A 22428-nucleotide genomic window follows, 5' to 3' on the forward strand; every position below is an offset into this window, starting at 1 on the left:
GGTCTGCGGCTCCTCACTACCTCTCTACCCTCATCTCCCCCTATGTTCCCGCCCGTAACCTCCGCTCACAGGACAAATCCTTCCTTTCAGTACCCTTCTCTACCACTGCCAACTCCAGGCTCCGCTCATTCTGCCTTGCCTCACCCTATGCCTGGAACAATCTTCCTCAACCCCTACGCCAAGCCCTCTCCCTACCCATCTTCAAATCTCTGCTTAAAACTCACCTCTTCAATGCTGCCTTCGGCACCTAACCTTCGAGAAATATAGTATGCCCTATCAGATTGACTCTACACTTGTCTTTTAGATTGTATACTTGTCGTTAGATTGTACACCTGTCTTTTAGATTGTAAGCTCCTTGAGCAGGGACTGTCCTTCCATGTTAAACTGTACAGCGCTGCGTAACCCTAGTAGCGCTTTAAAAATGTTAAGTAGTAGTAGTAGTATGCCTAGCACATACCTGGGGATTCTATATAGCGCGCCTAGAGATCCGCACCGAAATCCAAGCACATTCTATAACTGTGTGCATAACTTAACAAGATAATGAGTGTTGATAACAACACTTAAACAATAATGAGCACTAATTGGCATTGATTAGAATTTAGGCACACAACTCTTTAAGTGTATTTTGTAATGCAGTGCACCAAACTTCTAATGTAAAAGCAAAAAGGGGTGTGGTTATGGGTGGGGAAATGGGCTTTTCGTGGGCGTTCTGAAATTTATGCACGGTTATAGAATACGGCTCAGTACACATAAATCTACGTGCTGGGATTTACGCCACATTTTCATTGGTGTAAATGGATGCGCATAGTTTTAGGCGCTGAAATATCAACTAAGCATATTCTATAAGATAGGCGCCGATTATAGAATACACTTAGTTGGCACTGATTTCTATATATGGCGCCTAAAAAAATAGGTGCTGAATCTCCCTCCATAATACCACAAGTAAGCACTATATACTTATAAGTGACAAAAATTCATAAAAACCATGGCTCTTGCTGGATCTGATGGATCGCTACCCTGATTTTTTCTTTACCTAATCCCTCCCTCAACTATGCCCCTCCTCCCATGGCAGCAGGAGATGGCATCTCAAAAAATGTGCCTTCTGATACCAAAATGGGAGGAGAAGTGCTACACAGTGAGAAGTTGAATCAATCCCAGGATAACCTCAAGGCCATGCACAATCCCAAGAGAGGAAAGAGGGGAAAAGGAAAAGCAAGGTGAAAAAAAGAAGATAAGATAGTATTCTGAGAAACCTGGAGAGGAGGAAACAGCCTCTTGAAAGAGAAAGTGAAGAGAAGAGCCTCTAGAGAAAGAACCGTTAGAAGGAGGAGGAGAGAGAGTGGGATGAGGTGAGAATAAGGAAAGAGCCTCTAGGAGGAGAGAGATAGAGGGAAAAGCCAAGAGCGTCAAAGAGAGAAAGGGGATGAGAAAAGTCTCTAGACTAGAGGGAGGGAGGGAAAGAGTGAGAAGTAGGAGAAGAGCCTCTAGTAATAGGGAGGAGGGGTGAGAAGAGATTTTAATAAAGAGAACAATTTTGGATTTTTAAGCTTTGTACAGTTATCAGTGGCAAACACTTGTATGATTATGTTGTTTTTGTTTTATTTGTACTTAGAGCGCAATTTTATAACAGGTCACTTAGACTGAGAGAGCAAGAAGACACCTATTTGAAGCCTAGTTTATAAAGACACATAGGTGGCTTATGTGTCTCTATAAAATATGGGAACAAATCCAGCAGAAATTGCATCTAAAATGAAGATGGAGACATATAGGCCTGCTCAGAAGCTGTTAAAGTTCACACAAAAGAGCATATTTTGCAAAGTATGCACCTAAATTGTGATTCTGATCCCTCTCCATTCAAACTTCACCCACAAAAATGCTGAAACTAAAATTCTGTACGAGTATGTGCATGGTTTCATTGTACATGTGGGGTAATTCTATAAGACACATATACATGCAACAATGCTTTTATAAAATTATTCTTTTATTGTTTATAATTTTAAATTCTAAACCATTTTGGACAAACTAACAAGGTGTCTATAAATAAGTACTACACCAAGTACTGAGAGAGCTTCTGCAAGAGGTCGTGGCAGCCATTTTCTTAGGGACGACGTAAGGGACAGGTGCGAGTGGCCTCCGCTCCTGCCCCTAATGACCCTCATGGATCTCCAGGGACAACAGGTGGGCAAAGGGGGCCTATCTAGACGGTGGAGCGGGGACTTCTTTATGGTGGTGAGCTGGGAGGAGGCGGAGGGGGCTTTGTTGAGGGGGCCAGGAGGAAGACTGGGGGCTTTAAAATGGAAAAAAAAAGTTATGCGGGCCCTGGCTAAATATCGGCTGGGACCCACATAAGCCCTGGCAGGCAGCATTGGCCTAATTAGCCCCCGATATTCAGTGCTGGTGCCCAGACATGGCCCACCACTGAATATCTGGAGCTAATGTAGCCGGTGACAGTCTGCGGTTAAAAAACCTCTGGTTACCACTGGCTGAATATTGGCAGGGAAAAGGTTTTATCTTTCAATTACTGAGTAACCTGGCAGCAGCACTGAAATGATTAGTTAATAGTATTTGGAAGCCTTATTGGTGTTTTTTAAAATCACGTCTGATATTATTTTCCTAAGATTGTGATTTCTGCATTTTGTTTGGTATGCCTTATCATCCAATAATTGCCAGCGATGAAAGTTACATGCCCTGAGTCAATGAGACAGGCATCTTAAGGATAGGCAAGAGCAATTATTTATTGAAGTCCACAACCCATGATGACATTTCTAATAGAAAATAATCAAATAAAACAAATATACAGCGATTTATTTGAATGTTTCTTTTATTTTTTTCAAGTAATGCAATGACTCAGTAGTCTTCTGTCTAGTGCCTGCTGAATCCAATTGCTGAAAACATTCCACTATCTAATAATGCCCTCTAGAACTTGAACATTTCTTTGTAATATCCTATAAAACATGCTTATGTCCCAGAAAACTCTTCTTAGAAGTTACCTGTTATAATAGATCTCAGGTCCACAATGTAAAAAAGCTCATCAATAGTGAGCTAGGTAGATTATGCAAACTATAAAAGATCAGTAAAGTTAAATTAGAAGAATTATTTCTTTAACATTTGACAGAATATACAATTTTTCAATTTAAAAAATTTAAAAAAACAAAACATCTCCAATTCGATTTCAGAAAAAACAATGTCCTGTTCACACTCACTGTGCTATGTTGTAAGAACTAATTATGCCTTCTTTTCAATCAAGCACAAAGTCACTCTTAGTCTTGCAAGTGAGAAGCACTGTTACTATTGGCTATATTCTGGAAAATGAAAGAAATGTTTCCTTCCCCCATTTTAAGGGACGGGTCAGTTAAATTACGAAGTTGTCCAGAAATGTGTTTCCAATTCATCAGCTCAGACATGGAAAAATGTTTCTTGGAATCTGGCCTTTTGTGATTTTGCCCAAGCTGGCAGCTTCTATATACGGAGGATTTTTGCACAGAAACTAAAATTAGAGGGAAGAAAAGAATGAACAACATTAATCATAGGATTCTAAGTGCACAGAAAATTCTCAAGCAGGCTCATTTCTTGATTTGGAGTAAAATGATGAGTGTTGTTCAACCAGTGGTTAAAGGACTATTTCCCAAAATGCATCTTAACTCATGGGTCCTGTTACAATTCTACTTATTTATTTATATCCCACATGTTCCCAAACAGATCAGGTGAAAGGTGAATGAAGCACTGAGTAACCTGCACAACAAAAGCACTGGGCTAACCCACATGGAGCTGCAGGTACAGCCAAAATATTTAATTGACATGACTCTCTTCTGCTTCCAAGAAGGTACTGGAGTAACATGCATGGTCTCCAAAAACAGTAGTGGTATAATTATATTGGGCCTAGGGAATGTGCAAGGAAGGACCCTTATTAAAATCTAAGTGATCATGAGACCACCAGATTTCAATATGCAAGGGGGACTGGGTGTTGGATTATATACTGATCTTTTAAGAGGCAAAGATGAACAGACAAGGCTGGAAACTGGATGAGGAATTGTACAGAAAATCATGAGTTCAGCATTACGTTTGCATTACAAAAAAGTGGATTTGGTGAAAAATGTCATTTTAGATAAGATTAAATATCCCACATAACTGTCTGTCATTATTTCAGACAACCTGAATCAAGCACCAAAAACTATCCTGTTTTTTAAAACTAGGTTTGGATTCATTATGTCACTGAAAAGAACTTGCCTTGATGTACTTTCTTTCCTTCACAATCACATTCTAGCAGATCATGTGTAATGCAGTTTGAATCTTCATGCAACGTAAAGAGATTTTTTAGTTCCTCCACTGAGAATTGGATATGGTCTGATGTCTTTGCCAAGTCTACAACTGCACCAGAGAGCCCCTGCTTATTGATCTGTCGCTGATAGATCTTCTCTTCAATAGAACCTGCATTGATAACAAGACAGATCAATTAGCCTAAAATATTATGTCCTCACAACACCTGCTGGCCAAGCTGCTAGACAGCAAAGTAAATTCAAACATCATCCATGGGAGAAGATTCACTTTTTTTAATTCCAACAGTATTATTACAAATAAGCAAAACCAGGAAACTATTACAGATAACTGAAATGAAGAGTGCTGCATTAATTGTGGGTCAATACAAAAGTGATGAGGTTTTCTGTACATATTTCAGTTTAACATAGGGTAAAAAGAGAATGTTGCAAGGAGAACGATTACAAAGAACAATCTTAGGACTTCTGAGTCTAAAATTGAGATCTCATTCTCAGGTCAGGGGGAACAATAGATTACCCACAATGACTAGGTGGTGTTTAAAGATGATCAACAGAACATTCTGATCTAGGGCATGAGAGTAGGGAGACTTCACTGGGCTTAGAGGTAATGGGTCACATACAATATTCAGCTTATAAGAGAGCAAAGGTTACATATCCTTTGCAGATAACAGATTTGTTCTAGGCAGCCAGGTCACAAGCTGTCAGCATAATACTGACATACAAGCATAAGCTGTGCAGATAGAATACCCCTCCTGTGTGTGTACTGCTTGGGTCAGGTGGGAGAACAAAAGTATTATATTGCAATTCATGATGTGATCTTATTGTTCACCGCCTTGATAGTTTTTATTAATTTGTAGGTACTATAGAAATAACAAATATGTACATATCTATGTAGGTATGTTTTCAATGACTAAATAAAGGAATAAGTACAAACATTGTATTTCTCTATATCAGAGTTCTCATGAAACCATCAATATCTCATCTCACATAGAACTACCTCTCACAGTTGCATGAGCAAATGGCATTTCTTCAGTTATTTGTGAAAAGCTTTCTGACCTGTGGTTAGGAGTCTGTAGATATGCACCATGTGTTTCTGTCCATCTCTCCACACCCTAGCCATAGCCTATATTGAAACAAAAGTTATCAAAACACCTTAGTTGCCTCACAAAACCAATATTTTGTGGGTAGGGGATAAAGACATTAAGGTACCACAGATCAAGACAAAACTATCTACTTCAGAAATTCCCCTCTAATCGCATAATACAATTCTTGGAGTAATACTGGATTCATCTTTAAGTACTGATAAACATGTAAATGAAATAGTTAAGAAAGCTTTAGTAACGCATACATGACTGTATTGTTAAACCATTTTTAGATCCTTCACACTTACAAACAGTACTGATAGTGGTAATTATAAGCCAGCTAGATTACTGTAATATTGTTTTGCTAGGTTTGCCAGATCTACAGATACAGAAATGGCAGATTGTTCAGCATGCGACAGCAAAATTGATACTGGGAGGAAAATCTATCAATTACACTGGTTTCCAATGAGGGCCAGGATACACTTCAAATTATTGATGATTGTTTTCAAAATATTGTACGGCCTGGCCCCGATTTATCTATTTTATACTATATCTTTATATTCTGTTGATAGATTGTTAAGTTCTTTACAAGAGATAAGACTAACAATACCTGCAGATTCTACATGCCATAAATCTTCTACTAGGAAGAAATCTATTTTAGGCAGTGATCTCGACTTGTAGAACAAACTACCGTGCCGCCTAAGAGAGATTAAAAGCTACTGTATATTTAGGAAATGTGTGAAATCCTACCTATTTGAACATTATCCCCTGGATGCTATAAATTGCGGTGTTTTCTGCATGGTAATCAAAGCGTATTACTACTATTACTACTACTATTTAACATTTCTAGAGCGCCTCAAAGTGTACGCAGCGCTGTACAAACACAGAAGAAAGACAGTCCCTGCTCAAAGAGCTTACAATCTAATAGACAAAAAGTAAAGCATTTAAATTTAAAATATTTAAGCAGTCAAGCACAAAAGAACAGTCAAAGAAGGACTGAAGATGTTGAAGGGTGGTCAGTGTGATTAGGTGTAACTCTGGTTGGAGTAGTGGGAGAAGGTGATAGAAGAATAGAAATGGGTGAGGTAAAGTAATGAGTGGGTTGATAGGGAGGTTATATAAGACATGTCACTCTAGGGGTGGGTGGCTGGGTAGAGGGGTACGGTGGGCAGGATTAAGTCTAAAGCAGGAGAAGGTATTCTCTGCAGCCTATCTGTGAGATGGAAAATGCTCTCTGAAGCTGCTGCTATAAGTTGTTAGTTTTCTCTCCCTGAAAGAGATCCAAGCCACACCCACGAAGTTCAAACTTATGCAAAATAATGCACATAACTCAATTAGTTAAGCTAATTAGCACTAATTGGATGTTAACAAATTATCATCATTAATTGGCATTAATTAGAATTTATGCACACTACTTCCTAAGCAAATTTTGTAACGTGGTGCACATAAATATAAGTAGCATAGTTGAAAAGTATGTGTGGTCATGGGCGTGGAATGGGCGGTCATGGGTTTTTCTAAAATCTATGCGCACTGTTATAGAATACACCCGCTCCGTGCCTAATTTTGGTGTCAGGTTTTACTTGGCGTAGTTGACCACAACTAAATTTAGTCATGTGGACCGGCGCTCAGTGTATTCTATAAACTGTGCGAACATTTAGGCTTATTCTATGAAGTATGCCTCAATTAAAGCATAGTTCATAGAATACATCCAAGTGAATTTCATTTTGGCACCAAATTTTTAGGTGTGATATATAGAATCTAGTCCTATTTGTCTAACAGATAAGCAATTTATAATTAGTTCCTTACAATCATTATATATTATTATGTTGTTATCGCTTGGGATAATGGCCCAATTTCTTTATTTTTGTGATCCGCCTTTAGCCGTCTTGAGTTAACCCATTGGTGCCCAATGTTCCCATAATAAGCCATATGGGAACAAATTGATTTGTTAACATTGGCCACTAATGGGTTAAGCGGAATAGAAATGATTATATTAGATTAGATTAGCTTACGGGTTGAATATTTAGAAACATTTACCTAGGTAGTAGCACCTGCTACCCAGATATATGCTGCTGACCCAGGCCAATCACACATTTTCAGCAGCATTATCCAGATAATGTTGCTGAATATTATTATAGACTGCCCCATGCTATCCAGGGCATTCCAGGGACAGAGCCCAGATGAAATTGGAAAATATCTGGATAGCAGTGATATCCATGCTAACTACCTGGGTAAATAAGGCCAATGTGCATTTAAAAGAAATGCCAACCAAATTTAAATATTGACTAATATGCTATTGAATAAGAATTCCACCCCGTACCCCTTTGAAAAAATTGCAGAATCCAGTTCCAAAACTTCTATATTCATTATAGTGTATACACCTGACCAACTTAAACAATCCTTCTTTCTTCCCTGGACAATTTCTCCAAAGTCTGTTATCATTAAGCTACACTCACTATAAGGCACACATGTATGTAACAGCTGTTTTAAGATGTCCATAGTGGCTATCAAGGTATTCGGAAATCTTCTAATGTCTAGAAATGTTATTTAAAAAAGTGTACGCATGATATTTAGATCTCTTTTTCGACTACTAAACTGTAGTTCAGACAGTCCTGGAAATAAGTTTACCTATAATAAAATATATTTTATAAATGAATTATTATTTTAAAAAGCAAAAACCTTTTTCTAATAGTCTTTTGTGACTGTGAATGTACACCTTATTTACTTACCTGAATGTCATTGGCCGGATTCCAATCAATGTCATAGAGAATTAAACGAGATGCTCCAACCAGGTTCAGTCCCACACCTCCAGCCTTGGAGCTCAGCAAAAAGATGAAATCTTTGGAGTAGCTACTATTAAAGGCATCAACAATCTGTTGCCTCTGAGAAATAGGTGTTTGCCCGTCTAATCTTGTGCACGAGTACCCATAACGCTTGCACATTTCTTGCAATAGATTTAGAGTCTGAGTATAATTAGAGACCAGTACAACCCTGCAAACATAAAAGTATCTTTGGGTTTTATACAGTCACATTATAGAAAGCATACTTGTTGATTACAATACTATTAGTTATAAACAGAAATAATAAAATCACTTTTAGATTTTTCGCCCTGAATTTAATTAAGACTGCTTAAAAGAAAAGGAAAAAAAGCCCTACAAATTCAGTGGATCTCTTTTCAAAGATTAGTAAAGAACTTAAAAATATATATATATATTGATGCGTAGAAGAAATTCACATAAAACTCAAGATGTATATCTGCATAGTTCTAGATCTGATCAGACAAAAAAACAAAACAAAAACACACTTACGTTCTACCAAGTCTGGTTATAAAAAATAAATTAGAAAAGCAACAACAGTAATGAGCCAAATATTGAAATAAAACTGTACTTGGAAAGCAAAAGGTAAAACCTACCAAAACTGCCAGACTTTTTCTAGAAGCTTTGGAACAGGCATACCATGCACTTGCACCTGTTCCCACATGCCACTATCACGCAGGATCTCCTCATTCCTTAGTGTTCTGCAGAACCAAATGGACATCTTTTATGTTATGCTCAGTGTGCCTTCTGTGATCAAATTCATGTTGTATTCCTCTAAGCTTGTCAAGGACTAAAGAGGACCTGTGTAACAGTGGCAGGTGGGAACAGGCATTCACATGTGGTGTGCCTTCCCAAATGCTTCTACAAAAAGTTGTTGGAACAGTAATTCTCATAATGGTTTCTGTGGTGATGTCAGAAATCAGTGAGGATTTATGACCTGCCGTACTTGCAGAATTCATGCTACCAGTAAGTAACTTTCTTACTAGACTGCAGTTCCTGCCTGTCTTATCTTCTGCACCTCAGGGACAGTTTTCTTGTGATAGTTGGCACATTACTGATGTTACTGTTTGTATATTAAACAAAAACAAACTCTATAGAATGATCTTTTAGGTCTGATCAGCTCCAAGATAATGTAAAATTTTTCTTTGTACTTTTCTCTGCCACGAATCCCTCTCTAATATTTGGGAACACAGAAGACATTGAAAGGCATCATGGTCAGGTCTTAGGCACTAGAAGCACCAATTATGGGTATCTGCAATGAATATAGTCCTGTTGCACCAGAATACCTCTTGAGGCTGCTGGAGTCTAGAAAAACAGTCAGAAGGAAATCAAACCAGGTGTTGAAAAGTTACCTGACTGGGAGCTTGAGGCCTGAAAATTGCATACAAAAAGCTATCACTGAAAAACAAAAAAAAGACGTGAATGACTTTGGAAAAACCTACCTACGGATATCTAGCCAGAAAAAAAAAAAAGACCATAACAGGGCTTACACAGTGAAAAACTCAAAGGTACACAGAGGCGAGCAAGATGCAAAACACATCCATTTAGTTCTGCATGGTGAAACTTGGCAAAGTTGGACAATTTGTTTTAAACCCCTCCTGTGTTGCTTTTTTTTCTTAAATTATTTTACATTTCCATCACATAGAAGAAGAATAGGCCTTTATAATCAATCTTTCTTCTATGTTTGTGTAGTGCTGCATACGCCTTGTAGCGCTATAGAAATGCTAAACAGTAGTAGTAATCAGTCAAAAAGAATATGTAACAAATCTATCTACCTACTAGCCCACATCAAAAGGAAAGTTAAGGCTACTATTCACAATATCACATCTTTAAAGGAAAACAAGGTAATCAACCCATACTAATGATGTCTCATCCACTATAACTCCTACGTCTAAAACATTCATTTCTCATGACCTTTCTCAAAAAGCACACAGGCAAACGGTCTGCAAGATCCAAAACAACAGAAAAGCAGACCCATGTGGTAAACTAAAACAAAATTTATTCAACGCAGATACATAAAATCAGCATATAACTTTTCTCTAACCGCCCAACATGGTCATGTTTCACCCTCTCAAGGGCAGGGGTTTAACATGAAACTAGCAGGAACAGTCCATAGGAATAAAATATGCCCTGCTGCAGATAACTCAAGCTAAACTTTAGTTGTGTGCCCACGTTTCTGACTAGCATACAAATTTGGGATTGCAAGTTATAAAATAGTGCCAATTGCACGCTATTCTATAAACAGAACACTTAAATGCTGTACTGTACAACTACAAAGGGGGCATGCATGTCTTGCAGTTGCATACTATCACTTATGTGCGCAACTGCCAACTTTATGCGCAACCATTTACACCAGCCTTTTGCTTGGTGTAAGTGCTAAAGTGAGGTGTGCACGTGCCAACTTATGATCTATTCTATAATGGCAATTTTGTGTCCAATTGCTGCTATAGAATTGGTGCTTAACTGCCCATATTTTCATGCCTAATTTTTGGTGTACTTTCTTGAATTTATCCCTGGTATCTGTTAGGTAAGACTGAACTATAATTGTGACTATTCCTCAAACTCGACAAAAAGTAAAGCTGCAAAATAAGAGAAAGTGAGGTGTATATCTCGCATATAAAAACATACCTTTCAGATGGATTGTACATGTGGATACCAGCCAACAGCTTTGCCAATACTTGTAGCTTTCCTGAATCGGTTTCCTTGAATGGGATAGAGTTATAATCTGAAGGAAAACTGTCCATCAAACCTTCGTAGAGACTGCTATTTGCAAATTCATCAAGGTTTGCACTAACTTTGCTTTCCTAGTAATACAAAACAGGTACAGGTTCAGGGCTATTGACTTACTCTTCATTTTCCAAATCTTAATAAATATATTTTCCATGAAAATAAGTTACATTTTTTCATATTGTTGAATAATTTTTGTAAAAAAAACAATTGCAATACTTTAATAGTACGTGGAGTCCAATGCATGCCACAAGACTTTTCAGAGGTCTTCTGTGGCATGCATTGGACTCCAATTTGAACAGCAAAAGAAAGCACCCTCTCTTTGTTGTATGGTGCTTTCTTTTGCTGTTCTGATTTGAGTCTTTGTTCCCTCTCTTTGTAGTATTGCATGCATTGGACTCCATGCGTAACAAGGGAACCCAGTTTCTTTCTGCAACCAATACAACTACTAGAGTCTTTCATAATACAAAAGGCTACGCATCTACAATATTTCACCACTTACTGTGACGGTCTTATGTGACCGAATATGGGATTTTTAGCCTGGCAAAATGCATTTGAATTTTATTAAATAACCTCATTCTGAGCACGCATTCTCAAGAATGGAATATCTGTAGTTTAACTGACCCACTTTGTAAATGTGCTTACCTTTAAATATCTTTAATCGTCTGAGACAGTAGAGATAACACACATGATTCATTATATACAGTCAGAGAGAATTTCAGGAAAAGGAAAGTTGATCAGGCTAGGAGCATAGTTGGTGGTGGAATCATAAAATTTGCTACTGTCATGTGATTCAAAAACAACCAAATCATTTAAACAAGGGGATATGCTTCTAAATTTTCATCTTTGCCATGGGGTCAAAACCCTGCGGTTATCTATGAAGAGAGCTTAATAACCTAGATGTAGCCTACATTATGGTATGTGTGGATATTTCCTCTACCTTTCATACCATGGATAATTTAATCCTGTTATGATTTTATGAAAAACTAAAGTGTCTGTGGCCTAGACTGATTTGCCTCATACTTGACAGAGTAAATGCAGCAAGTCAGGATAGTGGGTCTGGTCTCTGAATGAAGCCTCATTGATCAATATGTTTAAATTAAATTTTATATAGACAGTCTTCCACATGATGAACTTCCATTCCACTGAAAGATGAGGTCTGCTAGTTTGGGATTGTTCTGGACTCTAAATTAACATTTATGCCCCAGATTAAGAGGGTCATTTTATAACAGGTCAACTAGGTCAGAAGTCCAAGTAGCTGCCTATTTTATAGACACTAACCCCCTCATTCTATAACCTCATACCTAAATTTAAGCACTATTTGCATGCTTATAGTATAGAATACTAGCACTTATCTATAACAGATCTGCAATTTCATTTTTTAGTTTTGTCAGTACTCTAGGATGTATACCATCCAGTCCATGTGATTTGCTCCTCTTTGTTTGACAGTTTGCTCTATTACAGCTTCCAGGTTTACAGAGATTTGTTTCAGTTCCTTGGACTCATCACCAACAAATACCATTTCTCGCATGTGTATCTCCCCCTTTCTTCTTTACTGAAGACTGAAGCAAAGAACTCATTTAGTCTCTCCACCATGGCCTTGTCTTCCCTGAATGCCCTTTTTTTTGTACAATAAATTTTTATTAATGAATAAGAAAAACAACAGTCAAAATACATTTGTCCATCTTCAATGCAAGACAGCAAAACACCAATGAAATATTCAATGGGCCTAGCATACAACACATTTTAACATAGTATCCTTCCCCACCCCCACCCATTCCCCCCCTCCCCACCCTTCAAAAATCTTGGAGTAATTGATCCAGGTGAGACCACTCGTCTGCCAAGGGATCAAACCTAGCCACCCGACGATCCGTTAATTTCTCTAATTCTCCCATCAATTTTAACTTCAGGCTCCAACTAAATGGTGTAGGGCCATTACCCTTCTTCCAATGAGCAGTTATTACAGACTTTGCTGCAGCAAAACAAAGGCATTTAAGCATATGCTGCCATTTCCGACCTCTTCTATTGCTCAGCCCAAGTAAGCACTACTGTGGATCACATGGGCACTGAGTACCTAAAGCTGTAGTCGTGCACTTTGTAAAAGTCTGCCAAAACCCCCGCACTAGATCACATGTCCAGCAAATGTGAAAAAAATGAACCAACTTCTTTGCCACATCTCCAGCATATATCTGTGGCTCCTAGAAACATAACTTTAATCCTGTCCGGTATATAATACCACCTACTCAGAACTTTAAATGCATTTTCTTTTATCAATACACAGATGGAAGATTTCTTTACCTCCATACACACTGCCTTCCAGTCATTCACACTTAATTTACATCCCAAATCCCTCTCCCAAACCCTCATATAAGAATATTTAACAAACTCAGACCCTCTAAGGAATCTATAGATGAGAGTGATTGTCCCCTTTATTTTCGCCAAGGACCCCCACAAGTTTTCAACGTGTTCTGTTTCATCTGGGTCCTTTCTTAACCACCCCTGACTGCACATATAATGCTTTAATTGTAAATATGGAAATACATCAGAAGGGTGCAACCCATGAGTCTCCAGCAACTCCTCAAACGAGCGCACTTCCCCCACATCCAAAAAATCCCTAAAACGAACAAGTCCTCTTTGGGCCAAAGCCAGAAAAAGCTAGTTCGAGCCACATGTGCAAACGATGAGAAGTCACAAGAGCCCCGCAACCTTAGTTTTAGAGAACCCCACAGGGATAACAAATGAGACACAAATGGGTTGAGAGACAGCCGTTTATAGTAACATAGTAACATAGTAGATGACGGCAGAAAAAGACCTGCATGGTCCATCTAGTCTGCCCAAGATAAACTCATATGTGTATACCTTACCTTGAATTTGTACCTGTCTTTTCAGGGCACAGACCGTATAAGTCTGCCCAGCAGTATTTCCTGCCTCCCAACCACCAGTCCCGCCTCCCATCACCGGCTCTGGCACAGACCGTATAAGTCTGCCCTTCCCTATCCTAGCCTCCCAACCACCAACCCCTCTTCCCCCCACCTGCTCCGCCACCCAATTTCAGCTAAGCTTCTGAGGATCCATTCCTTCTGCACAGGATTCCTTTATGCATATCCTACGCATGTTTGAATTCCGTTACCGTTTTCATCTCCACCACCTCCCGCAGGAGGGCATTCCAAGCGTCTACCACCCTGTCTGTGAAAAAATACTTCCTGACATCTTTCCTGAGCCTGCCCCCCTTCAATTTCATTTCATGTCCTCTCATTCTACCGCCTTCCCATCTCCGGAAAAGATTTGTTTGCGGATTAATACCTTTCAAATATTTGAACGTCTGTATCATATCACCCCTGTTCCTCCTTTCCTCCAGGGTATACATGTTCAGGTCAGCAAGTCTCTCTTCATACGTCTTGGAACGCAAATCCCATACCATCCTCGTAGCTTTTCTTTGCACCGCTTCCATTTTTTTAACATCCTTCGCAAGGTACGGCCTCCAAAACTGAACACAATACTCCAGGTGGGGCCTCACCAACATCTTATACAGGGGCATTAAAACCTCCTTTCTTCTGCTGGTCACTCCTCTCTCTATACAGCCTAGCAATCTTCTAGCTACGGCCACTGCCTTGTCGCACTGTTTCGTCGCCTTCAGGTCCTCAGATACTATCACCCCAAGATCCCTCTCCCCGTCCGTGCCTATCAGACTCTCCCCGCCTAACACATACGTCTCCCTTGGATTTCTACTCCCTAAGTGCATCACTTTGCATTTCTTCGCATTCTTCTAGCTTCTTCAGATCTTTTTTCATGTTTTCCACTCCCTCCGGGGTGTCCACTCTGTTGCAAATCTTGGTGTCATCCGCAAAAAGGCAAACTTTACCTTCTAACCCTTCGGCAATGTCACTCACAAATATATTGAACAGAATCGGCCCCAGCACCGATCCCTGAGGCACTCCACTACTCACCTTTCCCTCCTCCGAGCGAACTCCATTCACCACCACCCTCTGGCGTCTGCCTGTCAACCAGTTCCTAATCCAGTTTACCACTTCGGGTCCTATCTTCAGCCCGTCTAGTTTATTTAAGAGTCTCCTGTGGGGAACCGTGTCAAAAGCCTTGCTGAAATCTAAGTAGATTACGTCCATAGCACATCCTTGATTTAATTCTCCTGTCACCCAGTCAAAGAATTCAATGAGATTCGTTTGGCACGATTTCCCTTTGGTGAAACCATGTTGTCTCAGATCTTGCAACTTATTGGCCTCCAGGAAATTCACTATCCTTTCCTTCAGCATCGCTTCTATTACTTTTCCAATAACCGAAGTGAGGCTTACCGGCCTGTAGTTTCCAGCTTCTTCCCTATCACCACTTTTGTGAAGAGGGACCACCTCCGCCGTTCTCCAATCCTTCGGAACCTCTCCCGTCTCCAAGGATTTATTAAACAAATCTTTAAGAGGACCCGCCAGAACCTCTCTGAGCTCCCTCAGTATTCTGGGGTGGATCCCGTCCGGTCCCATGGCTTTGTCCACCTTTAGCTTTCCAAGTTGTTGATACGCACTCTCTTCCGTGAATGGTGCTCTATCCACTTCAGGCGACAACGGAAAGGGTAGCCCATAATACTGCATCCAGAGAGAAATCCTTCACAAAGTGATGCTCCAATATTCAAAGTCCTCAGTATATTATCCGCCACCTGTCGCCGGGGCACAAATCCTGATTGGTCAGTATGAATGAGCTGGGGAAGCACCCTACTCAGCCTATTAGCCATAACCTTTGCCAATATCTTTACATCTACATTTAGCAGCGATATCGGCCTATGCGAACCACAAACCATAGGGTCCTTCCCTGGTTTTAGAATCACTGAGATCCCTGCTTCTTGCATACTAGGCGAGAGTGATTTAGCTTCAAAGCAAACGTTCCCTACCCTCCTCAAAAAATGGGACCAAATCCGCAGCAAAAATCTTATAAAATTTTGCAGTGCACCCATCGACCTCAGGTGCTTTGCCTCCTTTGAGATCTTTTATCACCCCTCAAATCTCCTCAACTGTTATAAAACCCTCTAGCCCTAAGTGATCACTGTCTTTGAACTCTTCCAATCTAGCCTCTGTTATATACTCCGAGATCCTAGAAAGTGGGACCTCCACCTCCTTAGAATATAATTTGGTATAGTATTGAACAAACTGTTGCTGAATATCCACATCTCGGAAATAAAGCACATCTTTAGGACCCTTAATTTTTGTAATAGTATACATAAGCCGGCGCTTCTGAAGATGGCAAGCCAATATTTCACCCTGCCTTACTGCTAAATTTAAAAAACTTCTGTTTAACCATATGCCTATGGAATTCCATCTGTTCCACCTGAGATTGTTGTAGTTCACGCCGACAGGCCAACAATTGAGATAGGATTTTATTGCCCCCTCCCTCCTGGTGCTGTGCTTCTAGGCGTACCAACTGTGAGCGGAGACCTAACTCCTTGACACCCTGTTCTCTCTTTCGCCGTGCTCCCCATTTAATCAGGTGCCCCTTTACCACTGCCCATCTGAAACCCCACCTGTATCATTAAGTTCCAGATAGGATTTAATAACCTCCCATATCTCCTGACAGATCTTCACATCACCCAGAATGGATTCATTGATCCTCCAATAAGTAAGGTGTCTCTCTCCTTGCAGACCATTAATTTGAACCAACACTGGTGCATGGTCAGAAACATGTATACTCCCAACTTCAGAATCCTGCACTTGACCCCTCATTGACCGACTACACCAAATAGCATCAATCCTCATGTAAGTTTGCTGCGCATGAGAGTAAAAAGAGTAAGATCTTTGCCCAGGGTGCTGCAATCTCCACACGTCCAACAAGTCTAGCTCTTTAATCATTTGTGATAATTTCTCTCTGTGAGCTAGGGCAGTCCCCCCACCCTCTTTAGAATGGTCCAAGGCTACCAGTGTTAGTCCCCACCAAGAATTACCTCTCCAGCAACAAAATTGGAAAGATCCTCCCACAACGAATCAAATTTGGGGCATATAAATTAATCAATGTTACCTGATGATTGTGTATTCGACCCAGTACAGCAATACATCTCCCCTGAGCATCCCGAAAAATGGATTCTTCTAAAAAAGGTAGTCCAGTTTTAATATAGATTGCCAGGCCCCCTGTTTTGCACCCCCCCCCCCCCCTGGGATCAGCATGTGAATAACAAACATTATAATCTCTAGTGTTATACAAAGTCACATCTTTTTTCCTTATGTGAGTTTCTTGAAGCAAGAGCACATCCCATTTAAGGAGTCTAAGCTCTCGAAAAATCATTCAAACCATTAACATTCCATGAACCCACCCTAAATCCCCTCCCCAACCAACTGACCTCCCCACCAGCCAGGTAACTCCCTGAGGAAGGGCGCCATCGAAAGGGGCAAATACATATCAGCATACTAAACACCCTCAATTCAAGCATCCACCATAATTTCCAAATCATCCACACCTTCCATACTTCAACCACACATCCAGGCTACCTCAAGGCATTCAAGTTCCCCAAATAATACCAAACATTTGAAATTATTTCAAATAGTCCAGCTGAATCACCACAATAAATCTTCCGGAAGGCTGCACCTCTTCATAATCCAAATCCCTCAGACTTCAGAGTCATTCATGTTCCCTGGGTCTCAATCTTCTGCCTTCTGGGTGAAGTACAACCTCTGCCCCCTCGGACCTTCTGCCATGTGGGTTACAGACTAACAGAGGAACTCGATGTCTGTGCAGCAGAGGCAGAAGCTGGCATATCCGAGCAACCCAACTCAGCAAGAACTTTCCAAGCCTCCACCAATGTCTGAGCCCTGCGGGTCTGGGATCCCACTGTAAACTGTAAGCCAAATGGAAAAAGCCAGCGATATCTTAGTCCAGACTGCTTGTAAATAGGAGGTCACCTCACGGAACTCCCTCCGGCACTGAAGGGTGGCTCTGGCTAAGTCCTGAAAAATCTGAATTTTACAATTGCTCCACAAAATCTCCCCCAGGGATGTTGCCTTCCTCCACATCGCCTCTTTCACTGCACCTGCACACTGTCCTTAAACTGCGCCTCTTCAGGCACTCCCTTAAAACGTAGATTACAACGTCGGGACCTATTTTCTAGATTCTCAATAGCAATTTGTAAATCTTCCCACTTCTTGCTTTCCACTTTTAGCTCTGCTTGCACCTCGTCAGCGAACCCATCCATCCGCTCTTCAGTTAGTTCTTGATGACTGCCAATATCTCTCACCTCTCCCCACAGCTCCGAAATCGCTGCTTGAATATCCTTTCTCACTGCTCTCAGATCAGCCTTAAAATCCTTGAACCAACCAGCGACATCTTTTTTAGTAAGTTCAGCGTCACTTTCCAGCAGCTGCGCGTGGTCAGGCTCAGAATCCGAACCTTCATCCACCATCTTAGAACGGAGCCTCGCCTGCTTTTGCTGCGCGGCTGAATCACCGCCTTGCTTCTCCCGCAAAAATTTAAATTTGTCAAGTTTCTTCCTTGCTGCCATCTCTCTGCAAGTCTAGGACTTCACTAGACCAGGTATCAGCACAATTTAATTGGTGTAGCGTATTTTCTAAACCCGCTCCGACAGAGCTTCAGAATCAAGCTTGTCATATCCTCATGGTGACATCACTTCTTCTCCTGAATGCCCTTTTTAACCCTTATCTAGTGGTCCAGCTGATTCTCTTACTGGCTTCTTGCTTCGAATACACCTAAAAATTTTATTATACGTTTTTGTCTCTGAGGCAAGCTTCCTATTATCTTCATTTGGATCCTTCTTCTGAACTGCACTTGCCCCCTCGGCTGCCTATTAAGATGTCGCATTGTATCATACTGACATTATGAGCATCTATCTATATTATTTGAATTCTCTAATGCAAGCCTATTAAGGTATGCCATTTGTATTGTACCGACATCATGTTTATCATATCCATGTTATACGAATATTCTAATACTTGCCTGTTAAGGTTTCATTTGTATTGTCCTGACATCTTAAGTATCAAATCTAAAACCCAAATCCAAAATAAAACCATATTATTCTTTCAACAGAACAAGCACGTTTATCATAACACAACCTTAAATTAAAATATCAGTTTCTTTCTTATTCACTCATTTTGTATAGAAGTCATACCTTAATGGCTTTATATAAAAGGGAGGGATGGTTGCAGAGTTTTTTCAAAGCTCCTATAGAAACTAGGTGTGAGCTGTTTTCCATCATTCCTTGTAGACATGACTTCACAGCCCGAGAATTAAGAAGCTTCTGATAAAGCTCAACCTGCAATGCTGTAGGTCGACAGAAGACAACGTTCTCTGTCTTAGGGGGCAGAAATTTATTAATGACTTCTTGTGTTCTCCTAAGAATAAATAGCCCAGTCAAACGAGCCAGCTCAGTTGCCCTTACTTCGCCCAGTTCTTTCTCATCCTACAAAGAGAAACACAAGGTTAGGTGCAATCAGGATTTTTTTTTTTTTTACAATACACCTTTAGAAGAAAGCAAAATGAAACATTTAACATATACTAGTGGAATTTTTTACTGATATATCCCAAGTATTTAGTCCCTGCTAGCTTTTCAATCAAAGTACATCCATTTTATTGAATACAGTTCTGGAGACCATACTTTGGTTAAATGAAACATTAAGAAGGAAGCTGTTCAGAAATGGGCTACTAAAATGATTCAGGGCTTGCAATATAAATCTCATTGCAGGAAAGAAAGAATTGGAGACATGATAGACATATTCAAATATTTGGCAAATTTTAATCAAGTATATGTAAATGAAATTTTCTATAGAAAAGGAAATTAAAAATCAATGTATGAAGTTGCAAAAGTCAATATTCAAAAGCATCTAAAAGAAATCCAAATCCAAAATGTTTGTTTTTAAATTTCTTAGGCCACTAAACAGATAATTTTTGGTTGAAAAGAGAATCATCAAGTGAAATGTTATTTATTTAGGGGCTTTCCGGCTGTCTCTAATGTGAGGAAGAAGCCTGAGCCTCTGATGCAAAGTAATACCTAGCCCCAAGGACCTGAATGCTCCTCTGAGTCAGCAGGGGGACAAGGGTACGACTGATGAGCCATGGAGAGGCTACAGAAGAGGTGCTGCAGACCACAGCTGTGGGCAGACCTCAACTGTTAGTTCCCCATTCTGCTGGTGCAATAGAAGTGGTGCAGTTGAAGCAAATGTCACCCTCAGGGGACTTGAATGCAGGCCAGGGAGGGAGGATTGAGACCACTATTCCCATCACACCCCCCTTCCAGACTAAAATCTGAAGGTGACTTTGGATGCAATTTGGCAGGCTTTGAATCACTTTACAATTTGTTTTGGTATTGCTCCTGCTGTTCAACTGAATAGTTCCAAAATACAGAAGCTAGAAGAGAGAGAGCTGCAGCCAGTAATGGAACAACTGAGGATTTGAGCCTCCAGGTTCAACAAGTGAAACAAAACTGTTTTGTTGCTCAAGAAAAGATGATACTCCATCAAAAGGTAGAAAAGTTTGATAACTTTACTAAGCAATTCAACTTGAGACCCTTGAATTTTCCTCAGATGTTAACAGTATCCCATAAAGATCTATTTTATAGATTCCTGAAGGAAATATTCCATTATTCTGATGCTACACTTCACCCTCTCCAAAAGATACATTATATACCTTTGGCACTGGTTCAGAAAGTTGTTTCTGGACAGGCTTCTGAAAAGGATATTTCACCTCAATCTTTGAATGTGACTGAGATATTAGAGAGCTCTGTTGATGAAATGACTGTCAAAACTACTTTACTAATATCATTTGTATTTCTTCAAGATAGAAACACTTTGCTTCATTTATTTTTCACATGACTGATTGTAATTCTATTTTTCCAGATGTATTGAGATGGACTCAAATTAGAAGGAAGAAATGTTTCTCTTTTCATCAACAAGCTCTTGTCTAGGAGCTAAGTTTCAACTTCGATATCAATGCAAATGTGTAATTCTGTTGGAAAATAATAACTATATATTTTATGAATCATCTCAATTAACAATTACACTCTTTTCTTCAGGGTAAAGAGTCTCCAATAATACCATTCGAGGCAGTATGTCTTGTATCCTAACACCTCAAAATAGGAGCCCTTAGATTTCTGTTTTCTTTCATTATAAAATTTCTTTTTTACTTCATCTTCCTCTGGATTTTGACCTTGATCTCCTTTAGCTATTGTGGTCTACTTGATAGTTTTCTAACATTTGTCCTATAGTTTTGCTTTAATTCTATGGAATTCCATTAATTCCTGTTCAAAGTTTAATCTTTGATATGTTATAAGTTTAATAAGAATTTTTTTAAGATATCCATTTAAATTGAGGAACAGTTGGAAGCAAGGCAGGGTGGGTTTTAACGTTATCTAGATAGCAGTGATATTCAGACACTATTTGCTTAAAGTTATCCAGTCAAGTTGGCTGCAATACAGCCGCGACACACTTTCTAAAAGTGCTTACTTTACCTTACAGTGGGAAAGAAGAGGCCCATCCTTCAGATCTCCCATTGAGGGGCCTGATGGATAATTTTGTGAACTGCAGACAAACTCTAGGAACTGCTTTGGTGCAGTTGCCGCTGGGGAAAATGCTGGTATTGGGAGAGACGACATCCTCTTTGGTGTCAGAGATATCATTATGCTCCAGGGAACACAGTCCCCTGAAGAAGCCCGGTGGTTTTACTCTGGATTCTGTTCTGGGTGGAGTCAGAGTGAAGTAATTTTGACCTGAACCTGTAGGACCCTCCTCGATGGAATCTAACTTGGGCATGGCTTCTGGAATGAAAATAACTCATAAAAAGAGAATGGATAGTTCTGCAAAAGAATACTCTCCCTGAGCATATTAATTTACCAGGACAGAGCTAATTACTACTTGATCAAAATCTAAGGGGTCCTTTTACTAAGCTGCAGTAAAAAGTGGCCTGCGCTAGTTTGAACGTGTGAAATTGTCATGCACTGGGCCATTTTTTTACCACAGCAAGTAAAAGGCCTTTCTAAAATGGGGCAGTAAATGGCTGTGCACTAATATTAAAGGTAGTGCGTGGCTATTTACTGTCTAAGCCCGTATCACCACCTATTTATTTGGCGGTAAGGGCTCACATACTACTCATGCGGTAATCAGGCAACGCGTGGCAATGTGGCCGCGCTGTCGATTACCACTGGGAACGCTCCCCTCGGCAGAAAATGATTTTCTACTGAAGGAAACCATGCTCACCAACTTTGAAACTACTGCCAGGTGCCCGTGCTATCCTGGCAGTAGGGTAGATTTGGCATGTGCTACCCACTCGTTAGCCCTACCGAAGCCTAATATAAGGACCCCTAAGGTAATTACCCTTGAAACTTTGTGGACTGGTATTGATAACTTGAGAAAAGTGTTGTCTGCAAGATTTGAGTCTAGTGTCATTGGAACTGTATCTGAACAAGCTTTTACTGTAGCTGATCAAAAAAAACGTTTGTAAGTATTGGAATTAAAGATGGATACATCTGAATCATTAGAGCCAGCACTATAAGGGAAAGGGATGGGACTTGATATACCACCTTCCTGTGTTTAC

At 40.0% G+C, this 22428-nt stretch overlaps 1 protein-coding gene across 3 annotated transcripts in view; it reads right to left on the bottom strand.

The window, feature by feature from the left end:
* Positions 1-2850: 2850 nt before the first annotated feature.
* RAD54B (RAD54 homolog B) overlaps positions 2851-22428 on the bottom strand; it is a 270430-nt gene continuing 250852 nt past the window's right edge. For all 3 annotated transcript variants that reach the window (XM_030216676.1, XM_030216683.1, XM_030216692.1), the window contains 6 exons: positions 19013-19303; positions 10801-10976; positions 8086-8347; positions 5331-5397; positions 4228-4428; positions 2851-3487 (listed from right to left, as the gene is read on the bottom strand). In XM_030216676.1, the coding sequence (XP_030072536.1) occupies positions 3261-3487; positions 4228-4428; positions 5331-5397; positions 8086-8347; positions 10801-10976; positions 19013-19303 (1224 nt within the window). In that variant the 3' untranslated portion in view covers positions 2851-3260. The remainder of the gene's footprint in view (positions 3488-4227; positions 4429-5330; positions 5398-8085; positions 8348-10800; positions 10977-19012; positions 19304-22428) is intronic.

Source organism: Microcaecilia unicolor, chromosome 1, assembly GCF_901765095.1.
Source record: "Microcaecilia unicolor chromosome 1, aMicUni1.1, whole genome shotgun sequence".
In the NCBI taxonomy this organism is placed as follows: Eukaryota; Metazoa; Chordata; class Amphibia; order Gymnophiona; family Siphonopidae; genus Microcaecilia; species Microcaecilia unicolor.